Source organism: Ostrinia furnacalis, unplaced genomic scaffold, assembly GCF_004193835.3.
Source record: "Ostrinia furnacalis isolate ACB-3 unplaced genomic scaffold, ASM419383v2 OfSCF1632, whole genome shotgun sequence".
Lineage (NCBI taxonomy): Eukaryota > Metazoa > Arthropoda > Insecta > Lepidoptera > Crambidae > Ostrinia > Ostrinia furnacalis.
Genome location: NW_021131871.1, coordinates 490935 through 511302, shown reverse-complemented (window position 1 = coordinate 511302; position 20368 = coordinate 490935). Strand labels below are relative to the sequence as shown.

The 20368-nt window shown below is 42.2% G+C and overlaps 2 protein-coding genes across 2 annotated transcripts in view; one reads left to right on the top strand and one right to left on the bottom strand.

Annotated features, from left to right (window-relative positions):
- The window catches only part of Ehbp1 (Eps15 homology domain containing protein-binding protein 1), a 43514-nt gene extending 43259 nt beyond the window's left edge, over positions 1-255 (bottom strand). Inside the window, exon 1 of the mRNA XM_028304992.1 lies at positions 53-255. The gene's annotated coding sequence lies outside the window, so the exon portion shown is untranslated. The remainder of the gene's footprint in view (positions 1-52) is intronic.
- Positions 256-4697: 4442 nt separating this feature from the next.
- Positions 4698-20368, top strand: part of Opa1 (Opa1 mitochondrial dynamin like GTPase) — a 29707-nt gene continuing 14036 nt past the window's right edge. The window contains exons 1-13 of the mRNA XM_028305004.1: positions 4698-5064; positions 5477-5699; positions 6063-6198; positions 7922-8068; positions 9431-9517; positions 10013-10164; positions 11572-11753; positions 12910-13020; positions 15001-15130; positions 15805-15903; positions 16371-16502; positions 17739-17884; positions 19365-19526. Of these exons, the coding sequence (XP_028160805.1) occupies positions 5036-5064; positions 5477-5699; positions 6063-6198; positions 7922-8068; positions 9431-9517; positions 10013-10164; positions 11572-11753; positions 12910-13020; positions 15001-15130; positions 15805-15903; positions 16371-16502; positions 17739-17884; positions 19365-19526 (1736 nt within the window). The 5' untranslated portion in view covers positions 4698-5035. The remainder of the gene's footprint in view (positions 5065-5476; positions 5700-6062; positions 6199-7921; positions 8069-9430; positions 9518-10012; positions 10165-11571; positions 11754-12909; positions 13021-15000; positions 15131-15804; positions 15904-16370; positions 16503-17738; positions 17885-19364; positions 19527-20368) is intronic.

Sequence of the window (20368 nt, the reverse complement as noted above, 5' to 3'; positions counted from 1 at the left end):
CAATTAACACTGTAGCCTTGCTAAAACCTTCCGAAATTATTCGATAAAATACTCACCGAGCGATTACAATGTTATCCGCTTCACAGAAAGAAAACCATCTAAATACACACCACTAATTATATATCACAACACACAGAAATGTTTCTCGTATCACTAGTTATAATTACAATAGAGGAGACTTTTTAGGAGCTTATTTTTTACGTAAATTAACTGTATCAAGCAGAAAATTCCAATACATTTTTTTGACGTTTTACTTTTTTTGGTGTGGTGAGCTCATCAGCTGCGATGAAAACTACTATAGTGAACTAAATGGTAGAATTTATTTTCTGAATTGGACTGACTCTTAGCCGAGCAACATGAATAAAATTTGCAAGGTTTATACAGGATGTCCGTAACTGAGTGTCTAGTAAGAAGAGTGATTAATCAATCAAACATTTAGCTACTAAAAACACGATAATCTTTAGGTAAGTGTAGGAAAATAAAATATCAAGTGGTAATTAAATGATCAGCCGCACCGTAACGTAATAATAACATTTAGTCAGAAAAAAACCATATGGAAATTGGCGTACAAATTAGTTGCATAACTGAAGCGTTTCATAAGCTATCCAAAAAGTTATCAACTTTCCTCGCCTAAAAATAAAAGAGCTGTAATGTAACACATTTCATTTTGATTTGTAAATTGAATTAAGATCGAAAACTCAACAGAACATGAAGGACTGTATACCTATTACTCTGACATCCATTAAAGAGTTAAGGAAGAGGATATTGATAGCTGCTGAACAAATGAAAACCTCACTTCCAATCCAATAGTGCAGGGTTTTCCAAATGTGGGTCGTGGTGAGCGAACATTGAGTGGGCCCTCCCCTGCCTGCCTGTAGAACGACACATCACCCTACCGATCCGAGTCCTTTATTTAGGTATATTGGTAACGGTTAAATTTCCTATAGGTGGGTCCCGACTCCCGAGTTTGGGAACTTGTATTAGATGAGTCGTAGCCCAGACAACTTTGGGAACCACTGCAATACTTAGTGTATTTGAATCTGAATTTGTGTTCCGCTTTAGCGTAAGTGTGAGTAACGTTTTCTTTTCGCCTGAAAAATTTCGTTGCGCGACTTATAACACTAGTTTACAAAAAAAAAGTTTTTCTTTTACCCAAAGATAATTCATGTGGGATGTGTTTTCTACCAGCCCCCTTATTACAAAAATATATGTCTCATATTTTTATCACGTCAAGTTTTTGAGATATCCACATTAACCTAAGTAAGCTGTCTTGTTAGCCGTGTCGGAGTTTCTACTTTATTTTAATTGTGTTTAAGTATTATTTTAACATTTTCACTTGTTTTAAAATGTCACCAAGGCAGTGTAAATTAAGACCAAATAACTTTTGCTAAGTTTGTGGTCAAATTATATTGTCAAAAATGAAGAGACCAATCACTGAGGCCGTAAAACGGGCCTATTTCTATTACTTTCAAATCTCGGTAACAAAACTGATAAAAAATGGGTACCTGCTGTAGTGTGCGAAAATTTGAGAAGTATATTATTACACTAGGCTCCAGGAAGAAGAAAACATATACTATTCGGCACCCCAATGTTATGGAGAGAACCAACAAATCACATTAATGACTGTTACTTTTGCCTCACGGAAACTACAGGTTTTAGCAACAAAAACCAAGAACATACAATAATATCCTGATGTTGCATCAGTCACAAAACCTGTGCTACAGTCTGAAGGAGTTCTTTATCCATCATTACCCAGCAATTCCAGTAAGGGAAAGATGCTTGGTATTAATTTAAAGCAGTAGTGAAAAGTTTCCAGGGAAACTGAGAATTATGCAGAAATTGTTTCCAAATTATTGAGGAATTACCAAGGAATGGGTGTGAATAAGTCGTTAAAAATTCATTTTTTACATTCTCACCTGGATTTTTTTCCTGAGAACCTGGGAAGCGTGAGTGTTGAGCATGGCGAAAGTTTTCATCATGATTTGAAGGTTTTTGAGGAAAGATACCAAGGAATTTGGGATAAAAATATATTATCGGATTGCTGCTGGTCTATAATAAGGGAAACTGATACTAATCAGTATAAAAGAAGGAGTAAAACGACTCATTTTTTATTGTTTTTTAGAGATAAATGTATAAAAATGATAAAAATTAATATAATCAATATTTATAAAATTTGACGTCCTAAATTTTTTCTAAGTTCAGTTTTTAAGTAAGGGTTAACACGTTGACTGCCAAAGTAAATTTACTAATTCGCCAAAATTGAATTTTTTGCTAATCGATGTGTAATGGCTTGAAATGAATAGTTATTGTTGAAAAANTGCTCGAGCTTTCTCGAACTCGAGAAAACTCGAGAAATTTGGCTTCATTCGAGACGAGAAAAAAATTACCGGAGCTCGAGAATTCTCGAGTTTCGATTTTGAACCTTTAATATTCTTGAAAGCCTATTTTCTTAGACAAAAGTAAGTTTTTTTATTATTTAATAGGTCAACGTTGCTTTTAGACTGGCCTAGTCTTTCCTTTTTTAACTGATTTGATTTGTAAGTAATGATCTCAATCGAAACTAAGTAATAATGTTCACCAACGAGTATGTTATATTTATTGTTGTATGTTTAATCTGACTGATTTAAAGACTGAAAAATTTGTTAACTAGACAGTTACCTTACCTAACAGACGTTAGGTTAGGTACTCGTGCCTCCTCGTAAAGTTTATTCAAGTCGTTATCTGTAAGAAATTTAAAAAATTATTGAAAAGTTTTTTCGTTCATAAAAAAAACTATTTATTTATTTATTTAAGGACAGCTAACAAGACATACACAATTAACTGAAAAAAACATTGAAAACAATACGTGTTTATAGTGTAGCCTTAATTAAAAGCTGCCACGACATGTGCATAGATTGCGTGGAAGCGTAGTATCGACTAAAGTAAAAAAAAAAAAGATTTTTTTTTATTTATTTATCGTAATTTTGCTATTTGGACTAGTGTTCTTTAGAAAACAAGTGATTCAATTGTAGCTCCAGATTTTTATTGTTATTTATCCTTAAAGTACACGCGACTTTATGACTTTTGTTATGATTATTAGTAAATATTAATTATGAAAGAAGATTTTATTTTTTGTTTATTTCCTTACCAAAATAAGTGGTACTAAATTCTAATATTGATTGTTGTGCATAAAAGTAGGTATATTAGATTAAAAAACCTGTGTTTTTATTAAATTTCAACCGACTGCAGCAGTTTTCATTAAAAGACTCGAGACCCGAGAAAACTCGAGACTTTGGCCTCGAGAATTCTCGAAACTCGAGAAAAAAAATAGGTCGAGAAATCAGAAACCCTACTTGGGACTCTAGACAGTGTTGCCTTGGGACTCTAGACAGTGTTGCCTAGGGACTAAACAAGTTACAAACCTCAGCAGCTTTAGGTTTCTGTGACTCCACAAACTTTAGCTCCTTCTCCGGGAATCGAACTTTAGACTCTGGACACTGTTGTCCTGGGATTCTAGACACTATTGCCTTGGGACTCTAGACACTCTGCTTAGAGACTCTGCAAGTTACAAACCTCAGCAGCCTTAGGTTTCTGTGTCTCTTCAATCTTCAGCTCCTCCTCCGGCTCATTAGTGGGCGTGGCGGTCTTAGTGGGCGTGGTCGGCGATACGGGCGCGGTGGGCGTGCGGGAGTCGAACTTGAGACTTTGGACGCTGTTGGGTGTGGCCGCTATGTCGCTGTTGGTCAGGCTTTGGGTCATCTCTTCCATTTGTTGGCGGAGGTCTAGCATCTGGGAAGGTAAGATGTGAGGTTAAAAAAGTACTGTGACTATAGTCTGGTCTGTGAGCACGTAGAATTTTGTCCAATGACCCCAAGCTACCCATGCTTATCACTCTAAGATCGATAAGGACTCGATAAGGATGGGTAGCTTGGGGTCATTGGACAAAATTCAGCGGTCTGTCNGTGTAAAGTCGAGAAAGACAGCAAGTTATAACTTACTCTCTTCAAAGCCCTAATCAGCCTAATTTTTGTCTGTAATGTTTAAATTTTTTACACAAATAATAATTTTAATAATTATGCATAATAATTTATTCCGAAATATAACGTAAACTTGTGATTTTATTAGGAATTTCAAATATTTGTCGTGTTTTTACTAAAATTTTCATTCAAACCTGTGTTAATTTTTATTTAGGTACAAGAGTTGCAGGCCATGCTGAACATACTTTGTTGGGGGCCACGTCAGTCATTTAAAATAGGAAGTAACGCATTAAACGAGCCAGGCGGCCTACTGCGGTCGTTTGATTTAGATGCTTCAGTGTCAGGCTCCAGTGACTGACATGGCCCGAATAGGTTGCATGTTTGTCAGTCACCGGTGACTGTCATGGCAGCCTACGTGTTAATAACTCTACCGATACATATCAGTTTCATCTCTGGGTAAAAAACCTTGTAAACTAGTGTAATCTTCACTTGATAATAAAAAATCTTCTTGATTTTAGCTCATAAAGTTAAAGAAGTAATAAAAATTAAATACGAAAATAAGAGTAAAACGAGGTATCCAGAATAAATAAATGTCTGCTAGCAAAATAGAGCGCACTTGTCTATAGACATAATTCTTCGCTTGTGTTGATGATTGGCCTTGTTGATGGCCTCAACTCTCGTTGCGCGACTTATAAATTGACGCAAGCAAGAAAAACTGTTGAAAGAAATGGTAGTTTGTTTGGTAGTTTTTACTTTTTTTAATACAAAGTCACAAGTTACACAATCTGTCAAAATATGTCCGTCAAAAATTGTCAAATGTCAAATGAAATAATCGAAAATGTTCTTGAAAAACTTAATTCATGAATTTTGAAAATGTGATGTGATTTATAATGATTTACATGTTGATTGTGTAATATATTTTCAATAAACTTTAACTTTACTATAACTAGTTCGTCCAACGTGATTATATTTTTGTTGTAAGGACCGGTAGAGGTTATAAAATAGATTTTCTTCAAAACACCTATTGGTTATGTTTATGCAATATTTCCTAGGAAGTAGCTGAAGAAATTACGTAAACAATGTCAAGAATACTGCACAATCGAATGAGGTAAAGGATTTCAATGTTGGTCGCCCATAATTTTCTATTTTTACTCCCAAACCGTATTCAATGCCTGGCTACATTGATTGTAGAAGTGTTAACTGATGCAAGGAAGAAGCCTTGTTCGATTCTTATTGAAGAACCGATAATATTCATGGCCTATATATGAATTTTCTTCAAATTTTGAACTTAGCTTGCTTTTGGCAAAGGAACAGAATAAAAATATTTGAAGTTATATTAGTTTGTTAAATAGACAAAAATGATGAAAACCCGGCAATTATCGTGTTAGTTAAGATCTAGAGCAATGATAGTCACCTGGCACATTGGTACGCAATACTGTAACATCATTTGGAAGCTTCATCAAGAATTTTCAGTTTGTTTCTCATTTAAAAAAATTGACAAAATACATTTCCGCCACCAGATCATCTCTAAGACGGTCAACAGCCTGGTCATGTGTAGACAAGCGTGCCGTAGCATTCTCAGTATGGACGGGCCGGAGTATGTTGCTACACAAACCGTTAGACCCGATCCAGATCCCCCGCAGACGGTACGGAATGCTGGTGGCTCGTGCCGTGAGGGGCATGCTGAAGATACGATACTTGTTGCTCGGTGGAGCTGTGGGCGGTGGGATGACTTTAAATAAGGTACTGAAATGTATTAAAATAAAGATTTTAAACTATAATAACACAAATATATTCTTTTGAAAACAATTTTGAAGAAAGAAAGAGAGAATCATCATAATTACACATCACATAGCAAGATACACATAACAGTAATTTGTCATGTGTACTCAATACCCAACGATTTAATTGCTTCCATAATGAACTTTGGGACCTGAAACATGGCTATTAGGAGCCACTTTTGAGCATTTATCATGTTTGTAGTTTCATAATTTACGAATTATCTAATATTTCATCAAATTAAATAATAATAAACACTTGCAAAATAAGAAACAACATGCTAGCATTTAATTTTGATGCACTAAACTTTAATCTTTCCTCTTCCAGAAATACACCGAATGGAAAGATGGCCTTCCAGACATGGGGTGGTTGAACGACCTGCTGCCTGACAATGAACAGTGGGACCGATTCACTACGACCCTCATCTCAGCCAAAGAAAAGATTGGCGATCAACTTCAAATAGGTAAGATTGATAAAACCAGTAGATTATAATACAGTACAGAATTCTTGGTATCGTGCTAGATTCAAAAAGACATTGTTGAATATTAGTTAAGCTCATTATATCAATTTATCTAATGTAACTTGACGGTAGAACATAAAATGCTGTAGTAAAAATTGTGAAGTCAACTTTTTGAGAGTTTGGTAATAATAGAAGGTATGTCTTTCTGAGAAATGTATAAGTAGATTACTATGCAAGTTAGAAATCTGCAAATTCTTTACAATTAGGTATTATCCTGGTCTTGGTGACTTGAAGAAAGTTTTTTATAAACTTCAAGTATGGTCACAACTGTGGATCTCAAATGTAAGTCGAAAAGTCACTTAAATACTTGTTGTGAAGTTGACCAGCTAGTACAAGAATACCAAGATGAAAAGCTCATAGGGAGGATACTAGGTGTTCTCTTGTGTGCTTTTTAAGTATCCAAATACATCGTCCTGTCCTAAAAAAAAACATCTTTAGTGCATATAATGTAACTACTTCCACCTGCTTCCCCAATCAATGAGATATTCTTTATTGTTTTTTGTACTTGAGCAAGTTCCTCTATGCGGTCATCCTCCTCCTCCTGTTAAAAGTCGCCCCTGCTAAGTGTTCCTTTGACGTAAGTCGAGCGTGTGAACTGTGTCGCTCCATTTTTCTATGGAGTGCCACGTTATTGTCCTAGATATTGCCACTGTGAAAGGTCAGGATATAAACCCCTAGTTCCTCGTACTTAGAAGTGTAGAACCCCTGCCCTGTCGAAGGTAGAGAGTGACGTTGTCCCACGCCCCCGCTAGGTGTCTCTCGGACGCTGTCGATGCACGCAGATCCGCGGCTGCGCGACACTTGCGCCAAATCCTAGACCGATAGCAGGATGAAGATAGATAGCAGGGTCTACCCCCAATTACTCTATTATGGCCTTAGAAGTGTAGGACTAATACCCCAAAGATCCCCGTCCTGTGGAAGGTGTAGAAAGTGACGTTGTCCCTCGCTCCGCTAGGTGTCCCTCTGACGCTGTCGCTGCACGCAGATCCACGGCTGCGCGACACGAGCTGTGAACAGTGTCGCTCCATCTTTCTGATGAGCGCTACACGCCCGCAATCTTAGACCTTATTGCTAGCAAGATGAGGATATGTACCCTATCTAGAAGTGTAGGACCTTGCCCTGTGGAAGGTGTAGAGAGTGACGTTGTCCCTCGTCCCCGCTATGTGTCCCTTTGACGCTATCGCTGCACGCAGATCCGCGACTTCGCGACACCGGCTCTGGACAGTATTGCTCCATCTTTCTGATGAGCACCACACGCTCGCAATCCTAGACCTTACTGAGCAAGGTAAGGATATTTGTATACCCCCCTTTGAGATGTAGGACCCCCGCCTAGGTTTGCCAGGTCCAAAAACACAAAAGCCGGACTCTGTGCTTCATTTGGCCGGACATTTTACCCTAAAAGCCGGACAATTAGTGTCATAGCTCGAGTGAGTACTGTCATCGGTAGCATCAGTTGCCCAACATCCTGATGCGTGCGTGCGTGCGTCATATTGTTCTGTGGCTCGACTTTCGCCTGGCGCGACAGGCCAAATAAAAAGCCGGACAGGCCGGACAAGACCGTAAAAAAACAAACATGTCCGGCTAAAGCCGGACGCCTGGCAACCCTACCCCCGCCCCTCCGAAGGTGTAGAGACGTAGAGAGTGACGTTGTCCCTCGCCCCGCTAGGTGTCCCTCTGACGCTGTCGCTGCACGCAGATCCGCGGCTTCGCGAGGCGGGCGTCGCACGCGCGGCGGAACTCCGCGAGTGGCTTGCGCAGCGCTACGAGGACGCCGTCGCGGCCGCCGCGGCCAATAACGCGGCCAGCCATATAGGTGAGGCCGGCGCGCTTGTTACCGATCTTAGTGACCGTTGGCTGCTAAAGTCCGGTCGCCGAGCAGATAGAATTACGTCCAATGACCCCAAGCTACCCATCCTTATCGCTCGCGCGTAATTATTTTACTGTCGCACTCGCACACTCACTGTGGCCGCCCGTCGCACAGTCGCGACAGCAATATAATTACGTGCGAGCGATAAAGATGAGTAGCTTTGGGTTATTGGACGAAATTCTACGTGCTTGGCGACCGAGCTTTACCAAAAATAAAAACAACATAAGAGCAAAAATGTTTTAACAAATTGGTCTCTGCTGCGACTACTTAGTATAGATCGCGCATCGAAAGTTGAGACGAACACATACTCACATCGATATAAGATTTGTAGCCTTATTCACGTAACAAAACTTCAACGACAACAAAATACAGAGTGCGATCCTATCGAGTAATCGTTCTATCAAAATGAACCTTGTGAATACGGATTTAGAACTGTTTTTCAATAGGACGACTTCTGAACGTTACCGAGATCTTGACTGTCAAAATACGTGGATTAGGCCATTGAATACAGAACACATTACAAATTCAAGTTAAAATAACGAATACACCAGCTAAATCGCTCTTGCTAAATATGTGCAAGCGAGAAAGAAAACACTTGTCCATTAGACTACGCAAGTCGTCAGCGCGACCAGCGTACTATACAGATACAAATCTTTGTGTTGATCGCCTCAACACTCGTTGCGCTAACTATACAGTCTCCACGATTGCGACTGTCACAAAAATATACAAACCGAATTGAGAACTCCTTCTTTTTGAAGTCGGTTAAATAAGAACGGTAATAAGCGTGCCGGCAGGAATTGACTCCGCTTAGTTGTTGCTTGGTTTCTGTTTTATGCTTTTTATGCCTCTTTTGTTATTTGTTGCTGCATTGTAGAATCCTGGATGAGAAGGTATTTAATTTCCATTTTTAGTCAGTGATAACATTATAAACTACCCCATTGTGTTTTAAAATTACAATAACAATATGAATCAGAAAGTGAGCTAATATCGATTCAATGATCAAACTTTCACCAAACTCTTGTGATTGAAATGCCCTATGAAAATAATCTTATTCCTTTCTAAAATGTAAAACCTTTCTTTCCTAACGAATCTTTAAATTTGTGTAATTTCTTCATGACAACTTCTTAGTTTTTGTTACTTTTTTGCAATATTTCCAAAACAATTTTTGCTTTATTTTTTACTGCAACAATGCTTCTTGGTTTCGTTAATATTGCATCAATTATTTACTAAAGATAAATATTGTCTGCTCTCTCTTTCATATAGCTATTTCATTCATCATGTGTAAGCTATCTCTTTCTCCCCATTCAGAACCGGCGCCGAAGATTGTAAACAATCTTCAAAGTCGACCTGCACCGTCGCCAAGCAAATCATCGGGAGAAGAAAGCACTTCTTACGGTGAGTTCATAAAAACATAATTATCTGTTATGATATGATTTTTGTATCTATTTGTATTAATTACCTATGCTCAGCCATATTGTTAGATGACCGTGTTTTGACTATCGTTAAAGACATATAAATGTATTCTATCACTTAAATTATTCCTTCACAAAATCGCCATCTTGTTAGATAACCGTTTCACTATCGTTACAATGTATTCTATCATGACCCTTATTCCTTCTTCTTCTTTTCTTATTCCTTAATTATTATTTTCTCCAGCAAAGGATTAGTTGCGTTGCGTGTTGGCAGATCATAAAAAGTATGTCTATTGATTGTTGGGGTCAACTAGCCTACTAGAATTTGAGATGATATTACACTCGCAAGTTCAAATATCGAATACAATGCTACCTCGCTCTTGATACAAAGAGCTCTTGTATACAGATACAAATCTTTGCTTGTGTTGATCGCCTGAACTCTCACTGCGCGACCCATAACGGCCTTTTTATCCTTCAGAAAAACGCGTCCACGCCTTGCAAGAGGAGGTGTTAGCGCTTCAAGCGAGGTACCAGCGCGAGCTTCAGCGCTTGGAGCAGGAGAACCGCGAGCTTCGTCAGCAGAATATGCTGCTTCGTCAGGGCCGCGCGCCGCCCACTAGGAAGGCCAAGGTACTGGACTGTTCCCATTTCCTAGGACCATTCCCACCTCTCGTTCCCATCACAGCAACTCCTGTGTAGCTAGGATCTACAGCCTTAGGTACTGGACTATTACCACCACTGCAACTCTTGTGTAGCCAGGATCTACAGCTTGAGGTACTGGACTATACCCAGCTCGTACGCCTTGCAAGAGGAGGTGTTAGCGCTTCAAGCGCGGTACCAGCGCGAGCTTCATCAGCAGAACATGCTGCTTCGCCAGGGCCGCGCGCCGCCCACTAGGAAGGCCAAGGTACGAACTATTCCCACCTTTCAGGACTATTCCCACATCCCATTCCCACCTCTCTGGTCTGGTGCCATTGCAACTCCTGTGTAGCTAGGATCTACAGCCTTAGGTACTGGACTATTACCACCACTGCAACTCTTGTGTAGCCAGGATCTACAGCTTGAGGTACTGGACTATACCCAGCTCGTACGCCTTGCAAGAGGAGGTGTTAGCGCTTCAAGCGCGGTACCAGCGCGAGCTTCATCAGCAGAACATGCTGCTTCGCCAGGGCCGCGCGCCGCCCACTAGGAAGGCCAAGGTAATGAACTACTCCCACCTCTCAGGTCTGTTCCCACTTCCCAGGACCATTCCCACCTCTCGTCCCCACCACTGCAACTCCTTTGTAGAAAGGGGTCTCCTACTACTATGTAGGTACGGCACTCCCGTCGCTACTTGCAACTCCTGTGTAGCCAGGATCTACAGCCTGAAGTACCGGACTATTACCATCTCTCGCCCTATCACTGCAACTTCTGTACAGTTAGGATTTACAACTTGAGGTAGTGGCAGTGCCACCTACCTTGACGCAATACCGATGCCCATTGCAATGGGACCTCTCACTCAGCCTATACCGTGGCCCCACAACCCTGATTTTCTGTGTGCCTCATGCCGAGTGAGTGTCACGCACGGACTTTGAAGTAATATTTACAAAAATAAGCTACCAACTACTGCATAAAATAACAATATAGGACTTATTAAATCGGAAACGGATCGTAAACGTATCAGTTCGAGGCAATCAGTATTATTTGTATTAAACTGTATTGCAATACACACTTATCCGCACTGTAACGTAAATGCCTCGCCTCGCGGCTAAAGGCGATACGGTGTTGATCCCTTTCCGGGTTGATATGACCTGTACACGTTTATCCGTTTATTTTTTAGTTAACATTGTTGTTATGGCGACAGACTTAGGTAAGATGGTGGTAGCTAGCCAGGCGGACTTAGAACAAGCCCTACCACCAACCAAACCGAACAGAAAAATCTGCACCCACTGGGAATCGAACCCGGGACCTCTGCGTCTGAAGCAGGTGGTCTTACCACTAGACCACAGAGGCTATCTATCTATCTATCTGGCTAATATAATGTCTTGTGTTATCCAGCGTTCACTCATCGACATGTACAGCGCTGTCCTGGACGAGCTGTCGGGCTGGGACGCGGGCGAGACGGACCGGCTGCCGCGCGTGGTGGTGGTGGGCGACCAGTCCGCCGGCAAGACCTCCGTGCTGGAGATGATAGCTCAGGCCAGGATCTTCCCGCGGGGGGCTGGCGAGATGTGCACTAGGTAGGCCCCGCCCACATGACCCCACAGGCACCGCCTATCTGACCCCACAGGCCCCGCCCCACCTTGTTTGTCTAGGACAGTATTTTTTCAACCAGGGGGTCGCGACCCACAGGTTAAAAAACACTGCTCTAGGACATATAGCAGGCCAGGATCTTCCCGCGCGGCGCCAGAAAGATGTGCACTAGGAAGGTTCACAGGTCCCGTCCATCTAGCCTCATGGGACCCGCCCATCTGACCCCAACAGGCCCCGCCCCTCCTTGTTTCTTAAGGTGATCGTTCAAGCAAGTATAGGTCCCGCCCATCTAGCTCACCTGGATCCATAGGCTCCACCCACATTGCCCCATAGGCCCAAGATACCACGCTCAAGATGATCGCTCAGGCCAGGATCTTCCCGCGAGGGGCTGGCGAGATGTGCACCAGGTAGGTCCACAGGCCCCACTCATTTAGTCCCATAGGCTCCACCCACATTGCCCCATAGGCCCAAGATACCACGCTCAAGATGATCGCGCAGGCCAGGATCTTCCCGCGAGGTGCTGGCGAGATGTGCACGAGGTAGGCTCCGCCCACTTGACCCCACAGGCCCCGCCCCACCTTGATTCTTGAGGTGATCGCGCAAGCGAGGATATTCTTGCAAGGTGCTGGCGACATGTGCACCAGGTAGGTCCACAGGCCCCACCCATCTAGCTCACAGGCCCCGCCCATCTGGACCCTTTGCTCCACAAGTCCCACCTCTGCGGTCGAGATGATTGCAAATGATCTTCCCGCGTGGCGCGGAAGAGATGTGCACTGTTAAAGGTCGCGCAGTGAGAGTCGGGACAAACACGCTATAGATCGCGCAGCGAGAGTTGAAGCGATCAACACAATCTTAAATTTTTCACGAGCATACCTGGAAAGTTCAGGGGATAGCAGAAACCCTGCCTAACACAACCTAGGTTGTGCTTATGCCTTCTATAAAAGAACCTTAATCTAGTGGCGCCACTTGGTGAGGGCAAATACGATAGCCCTCATTAAATTGATTCGTGGTATCAACTGCCCAAATGATAAGCCCAGACAGAAGCTTTTATAAGGACTTTTTGAACACCAACTTACTGACAATACGTAACTGTAATTATAAATTTTTACTTAATGGCTATTGTTACAAAGGTATTTTTTGCAGGGCACCTGTAAAGGTGACACTATCGGAGGGTCCGTACCACGTGGCCCAGTTCCGCGACTCGTCGAGGGAATTCGATCTCAATAAGGAATCTGACCTTGCAGATTTGAGGAAGTAAGTGTATTTTTGTCTCGTCGTCGTCGTCGTTTCAGCCAAATGACGTCCACTGCTGGACAAAGGCCTCCCCCAAGGTTTTCCACAATGAACGGTCCTGCGCTGCCCGCATCCAGGCTCTTCCCGCGACCTTTACCAGATCGTCGGTCCACCTAGTAGGAGGCCTGCCCACGCTACGTCTTCCAGCCCGTGGGCTGGAAGACGTATTTTTGTCTATCCCATATCATTACCATAGAAATTATTCTCCAGCTTGTCTTTAAACCTTTGTCATATTATGATGGCTAGATTAGTTAGAAGATGCCTCATAAATAAATGTCAATGGTCAAATACAAAAGTCAAAGGCTGTGTTGCGCCACCTTATTTTAACCGTAACTATAACAATAACCTGTGCTTTTTGTATGGAGTTTGACAGATTTTTTTTTGATGTTTGTCAAAGTTTAATAAGGTGCAACTCAGCCTAAGTCAGAAAGTGTCATTTGCCTGGTTAGCAAAAATGTCAATGTCAGTGCTCTGAATGTCAGTCCTATTTATAGTGGCCGAAGGATTAAGTTGGATTTCCGTGGAGGGTAGTTGAACGGGAAGCATGGTCGATCTGTTTTAATGGTTTCAATTTATTATTTAATGGACTTTAGTGTACAAATTTGGTGTTATTTTGTGTTCTAAAGTGCAGTGAAGTGATAAATTATAAAAAACATTGAAATACTTCGAATTTGAGCACGCATCGAGTGTCGAGTGGGTTGTCGTATGAACAACCCGCTTTGGACCCGGTGGCGTCTCGAAACCTGCTTACGGGCATACTTAACTCCACGGAATCCATGAAAAATCAATAGAACTGAAACACCCACGTTCTATTGATAACTATGTCAATATTTTTCACTCGACATTGGCAGAAATAAACCTCCCAGAGAGGTTTGGTTGCCACAAATTAAAAAAAAAAAAAAAAAAAAGGATTAAGTTTTAAATATTTTTTATGCATATTTTAAAATGTCCATACCACTACCCATTATGGTTGTCAATTTTGTTGATGTTCAACAATTTGTAAACATTTTAAAGTTAAACATACCAATTACCTACTAAAGTACGGCCAACGAGAAGCGATACTAAATGTAAACAAACCCAATGTCATGGGTGAACCCGTCTGACTTTGACATTTTTTGGCGGGAGAACGAGACATTACGACAAATAATACACAAGATGGGAAGAGACTAGGCATGGAACATTTCATGAATAGCAGGTGAAAAATCATATGAAATGAATTTCATTAATCACACCTGCTATTTTACTTCACATAGACTGCTATAATTTCACAGTCAACGAAATCACGAATCACATGAATTTCATTAATTCATTCGAGCGAAGTTCGTGAGCGCAGCTCTGCGAAGCGACCGAGCGAGTAAGAAGGAATGATTTGATCATGTGCGTGTTAGAAAAGGACAAGAGATGTGATGACGGACGAAACTGGTCATTTTAAATATGAACTTTAAACTCAAAGGTGTAAGGTTTAGATTTCCTTGTCATGATTCGTGTGATTTCATTAGATAGCAGGCAGATGAAATGAATGATTTTCATTAGTCGCGCGGTTATTAATGTGCTGTGAAACTGTTTGTTTTTTGTTGTGCGACATAAATGAAACAGATATTGTTACATTTCATATTTTAGCTAATTAGCAATCCTTCATCATAATTCATACTTCATTAAAAGTAGCACATTATATGAAAGAGCTACATTAAAACACTGCGAATAAAAATCATTGCCTGTGAAATTTCGCATGTGAAATCATATGAAAAAAAATCATCATTTCATAGAATGAAAATGAATGAAAAATAGCAATCATTTCCATGCCTAGAAGAGACAGAATATATTGTTAACTCGACAGTCGTATCGACCTTTTATATCGCTGCTAATTGGCCGTACTTTATGTCTTTTTGTTCCTATAGTCGTTTTTATTGCAGTAAATAATAAAACAATTTCATTCTACAGAGAGGTAGAACTCCGTATGCGTAACAGCGTGCGAGGCGGCCGGACTGTGTCCACAGAAGTGATATCCATGTCTGTGAAGGGACCTGGCTTGCATCGCATGGTGTTGGTCGACCTGCCCGGTGTTATATCGGTGAGTTTTGTTTTGAACCTTATTGCGTTGTGTTTAGATCTATGTTAACAGAATATTGGGTTTTTAACAACACAATAATGTTTTGAACTAGGTCTAAGTCTAGGCGCAGACCACCGACTATTAGTTGGCTGATAGTTGGGCCCAATTCTATTTTGTATAAAGAATCAGCCGATACCAAATCGGTGGTCTGTGTCTAGGCTAACGATAACTGAATCAGTACCTGAGATATGGAAGTGACACGGAATTTGCATATTATGACGTGACAGAGTATACAAATCTGAAGTCTCGCTGACGTTTGACGTCACGTAAATATCCTCCAGTGCCGTTCCCATACTCCAGACACTGACTCAGTTAATTTATTTAATGTACAGTCGACAGCACGTCAACGTAAACACTGCGGTATCTTACGTAATTATTATTGCGATAAAAGGGCGACTTTGCAACGTTTGTTTGAACCAAATAAACTATTTTTCTTTGTTTTTTTTTTAAACGTATAGTCTGATGTGCTGTCGACTGTACTGTGAACAGCAGCTGCGCATTATTTATTTATAATATAAGCTGCTTGAAGGCTCTCAGAGTTTATAAAGATTTGTTGCTATGTCCCTTACTACAGCTACCTAAGATGCCACAGTATATTTTTCTATAGTAATTTAATTAAAATGTTATTATTTCAGACTCAAACAGTGGACATGGCGTCGGACACTCGTGAAGCGATCAAGCTCATGTCTCGACAGTACATGGAGAACCCCAACGCCATCATACTTTGCATACAGGTAATTTGTTGTCTTGAGATATGATAAAGCCCGGTCTGTGAGCACGTAGAATTTTGTCCAATGACCCCAAGCTACCCATCCTTGTCGCTCGCGCGTAATTATGTTGCTGTCGCGACTGTGCGACGGGCGCCCTCAGTGAGTGTGCGAGCGCGACAGCAACATAATTACGCGCGAGCGATAAGGATGGGTAGCTTGAGGTCATTGGACAAAATTCTACGTGCTCGCAGACCAGACTATAGAATAAAAATCCTCAATCGACTTGCCTCGAAAAATTATGGTCACTCTCGTGGACCACCCATTCTATCCCCCCTTATTTTCTTTTTTATTTAGTTTCCTTTGCAGATGAACTACTCTGTTATACTATTTTATTTATCAAAAGCAAATGGAGGACTTGAGGACTCCCAGAACGGGTCAGACGGGTTTTATTGTTTACTCATAAATTAACCGTTTATTTTAATGTTTCCCAGGACGGGTCCGTAGACGCAGAGCGTAGCAACGTGACGGATCTGGTAGCTTCATGTGACCCGGGCGGAAAGAGGACCATCTTTGTTCTTACCAAGGTTGACCTGGCTGAGGAGAGTCTGGCCAATCCCAACAGGGTAAGTGTAGTCTAGGAAAATTGTGTAGTCTGAGGGACACTGTAGCCTAGGGGACATTGTAGCCTAGAGGGAACACTAATGTAGGCTTGGGAAGTGATACTGTATTATTTAGGGGGCCACTATAACGCATGAGAGGACACTAGCCTAGAGGGATACTGTAACTTAGGAAAGACTACTGTTGCAACTGAGGGGCGGGATGGTAGCCTAGTATCCTAGGAGAGACACTGGTGGGGCCTAGGGACTCCTAGGAAGGACACTGATTTAGCCCAGGGGGACATTGTAAAGCCTGGTCCGTGAGCACGTAGAATTTTGTCCAATGACCCCAAGCTACCCATCCTTATCGCTCGCGCGTAATAGGCTAGTTTCGTAAAAAAAATTTTTTAGTCCGCAATGTTTAATATCAAAAAATATTGAACACATATATTTTTATTTGTCAATCTAACAAATAATTACATAGTTATGGTGCGTTGAAGTTCCGCACGACGTCACAACGTGTGGCACTTTTATGCACGCATTGACGTCACGGGCCTCTTCTTATGAACTTTGGCGCGCTTTATCTCTTTAAATTTTCATTAGTTTGAAAAAGTGAAAAATACATGTAGAGTATTTTTTGATAAGTTAACTGACGGACTAATTAAAACTCTTGCTTTTTGACCCAGGAAACATCCCTATTATGTTGCTGTCGCGCTCGCACACTCACTGCGGGCGCCCGTCGCACAGTCGCGACAGCAATATAATTACGGGCGAGTGATAAGGATGGGTAGCTTGGGGTCATTGGACAAAATTCTACGTGCTCACGGACCAGGCTTTAGCCTAGAATGCACGAACACTAATATAGCCTTAGAAGATGACACTATAGTATAGGGGGGATACTGTAACTTAGAAAAGGAGACTGTAGCCTAGAAGGGGCACTGATGTAGCCTGTGCCATGGTAGGGGACCGTATGAATGAGACAAGAGTTGTTGTTAGTCTATTTATTAACGTGAACTACGGGAGTATTTATACGATATAGATTAAAGGTAAATGACGTCACAGCATCAACACTATACGTAATAAATGTGCTGACACTGTGAACGTGATCAAGATAAGATATGCAGAGATTAAGTATTGTGCATACCGGCACATAGCCTAACTAAGGGGACACTGTAGCACTGACGTTTCTCTCTATAAGTGTGTCTTGATTGCTTGTGTACTTTTTATCAAATAAAACAACATTCTATTCTATTCTCCCATCAGATCCGTCGTATCCTAGAAGGCAAGCTGTTCCCCATGAAGGCGCTAGGCTACTATGCGGTAGTAACTGGCCGTAGCCGCAAAGACGACTCCATACAAAGCATTCGCGAGTACGAGGAGCGGTTCTTCAGGTCATCCAAATTGTTCAAGTGAGTGTATGTTCTTCTAAATATAGCATGGGACGTCCAAACATACGGTGGACCGACGACCTAATAAGGGTAGAAGGAAAACGCTGGATGTAGGCTGCTACCAACTGGGCAATGTGGAAATCGTTGGAGGAGGCCTATGTTTAACAGTGGACGTCTTGTGGCTGAAATGATGATGATGGGATGATTTGTAGTTCGCCCTTTCATCTCCAATTTTTTTCTATGTTCTTCAAAATGGGGCACACTCATTATTGATGTAAGAATTTTTTATTTCATAGCTTTTTTTTATCACAGCCTCTTCTGTAGGCCTAGGATGCGCGCCGCGATAAGCGTTTATGGCATCATTTTATCGATTTTACTCGATAAGATTAATTTTGTCGTCTAAAATCATTGATAAGATTTTATCACGGTGCGCATCCTGGCCCGGAAGAATACAGATTCAAACTGACATTTGGGATACGCATTACTACGTGGCATCTCGGACCCGTTTCTAGTATGAATTGTTTTAGTAGCCAATCGAGAACATGCGCGTGCAATACTTATCGTTGTAACTCACTATTTTATTGTGAATTAAAGTGTGTAATTATATTGCTGTCGCGCTCGCACACTCACTGCGCCCGTCGCACAGTCGCGACAGCAATATAATTACTCGCGAGCGATAAGGATGGGTAGCTTGGGGCACAGAATAAGTAATAGTACAGGTACAGAAGGATTACTCCGCAAGACGATTTAAATAAATGCGAGTCTTGCTACGACGCGATACAGTGGAATTCAGCTCGCACAGCACTACGTACCTACAATTTTATTCACCTACAAGTTTTGTCTCTTTCTATCGCGTGCCTCTGAACTCTTCTTACGCTGTTAGGGTTGCTGTCTAGTGAAAAAATAATTAATCTACTTATTTGTAATGACCTACGTATGTAGGTAAGTATGCATTCATTATGGTAAACCTTGGGAGAGGCCTTTGTCCAGCTGCAGCAGTGGACGTCATTTGGCTGAAACGAACGAACGCATTCTGAGCAGTAGTCATAGTAGGTTAGGTTCCTATACTATCCTAAGAATTATTGATTACCTACATGGCCAACATACCTTTCAGCATCTTTGGGAAGCGAAAAAAAAAAAGATAAATCCGGTAGATTACTTTTCGAATTTAAACACTCGAACGCCGCACAATATTTCTTTCTCTTTATGTCCATTTTTAAATAATACTTCGATCATAGAATTATAATCATACTACAACGCACGCCAGCGTCCTGACGAGCGCGCGCGTGACACTCGACTGATATAATACCCGCCGGCGGGGCGCTTCGCTGTAGGTAATTATCGGATGTACCGCGCGGAGTGAGCCAGGCCTGCTTGGGGTCATTGGACGAAATTCTAAGTGCTCGGCGACCGGATTTTGGTTGTGAAAAGTAGCTGATAAAGGGTGTTTTCTTGAACTATGAGTACTGATGGTTTACAATTGCATTTGTATTGTCCCCAGAGACGGCCTAGTGACTCCATCCCAAGTGACAACTCGCAACTTGTCCCTGGCTGTAGCAGATTGCTTCTGGCGGATGGTGCGCGCGTCGGTCGAGCAACAAGCAGACGCCTTCAAGGCCATGCGCTTCAACCTCGAGACCGAGTGGAAGAACACTTTCCCCAGGTGAGCTCAGGGAACCCCGGGAGAGCTTAGGGAAACCCGGGGGAGCTCAGGTACCCCCCAGATACAGCTCAGTGACTCCATAAGTATTCCAGGACTCGGGGGAAGCTCATAGACGCCCCAGACACGGCTCAGTAACCCAAGAAGTAGCTCAGTGACCCCATAAGTATTTAAGGAACCCAGGTGATCTCAGGGACACCCCAACTACGGGTCAGTAACCCAAGGAGTAGCTCAGTGGCCTCATAAGTATTTCCAGGACCCGGGGGTAGCTCAGCGACCCTCCAGACACGGCACAGTCATCCAAGAAGTAGCTCAGTGATTCCATGAGTATTCCAGGACCCCAGGTGAGCTTAGGGACCCCCTAACTACGGGTCAGTAACCCAAGGAGTAGCTCAGTGACCCCATAAGCATTCCAGGACCCCAGGTGAGCTTAGGGACCCCCCAGATACGACCCAGTAACCTAAGGGTAGCTCAGTGATTCTATAAGTATTCCAGGATCCTCCGGGGAAGCTTATCGACCCCCCAGACACGGCCTAGTAACACAAGGGGCTGCTCAGTAACCTCATAAGTATTCCAGGACTCGGGGGAAGCTCATAGACGCCCCAGACACGGCCCAGTAACTCAAGGAGTAGCTCAGTGATCCCATAAGTATTCCAGGATCCCCAAGGGTAGCTCAGCTACGACCCAGTAACCCAAGAAGTAGCTCAGTGATCCCATGAGTATTCCAGGTCCCCGGGGGTAGCTCAGGGATTCCCTAGACACGACCTAGTAACCTAAGGGTAGCTCAGTGACTCCATAAGTATTCCAGGACCCCGGAGGAAGCTCATCGACCCCCTAGACACGGC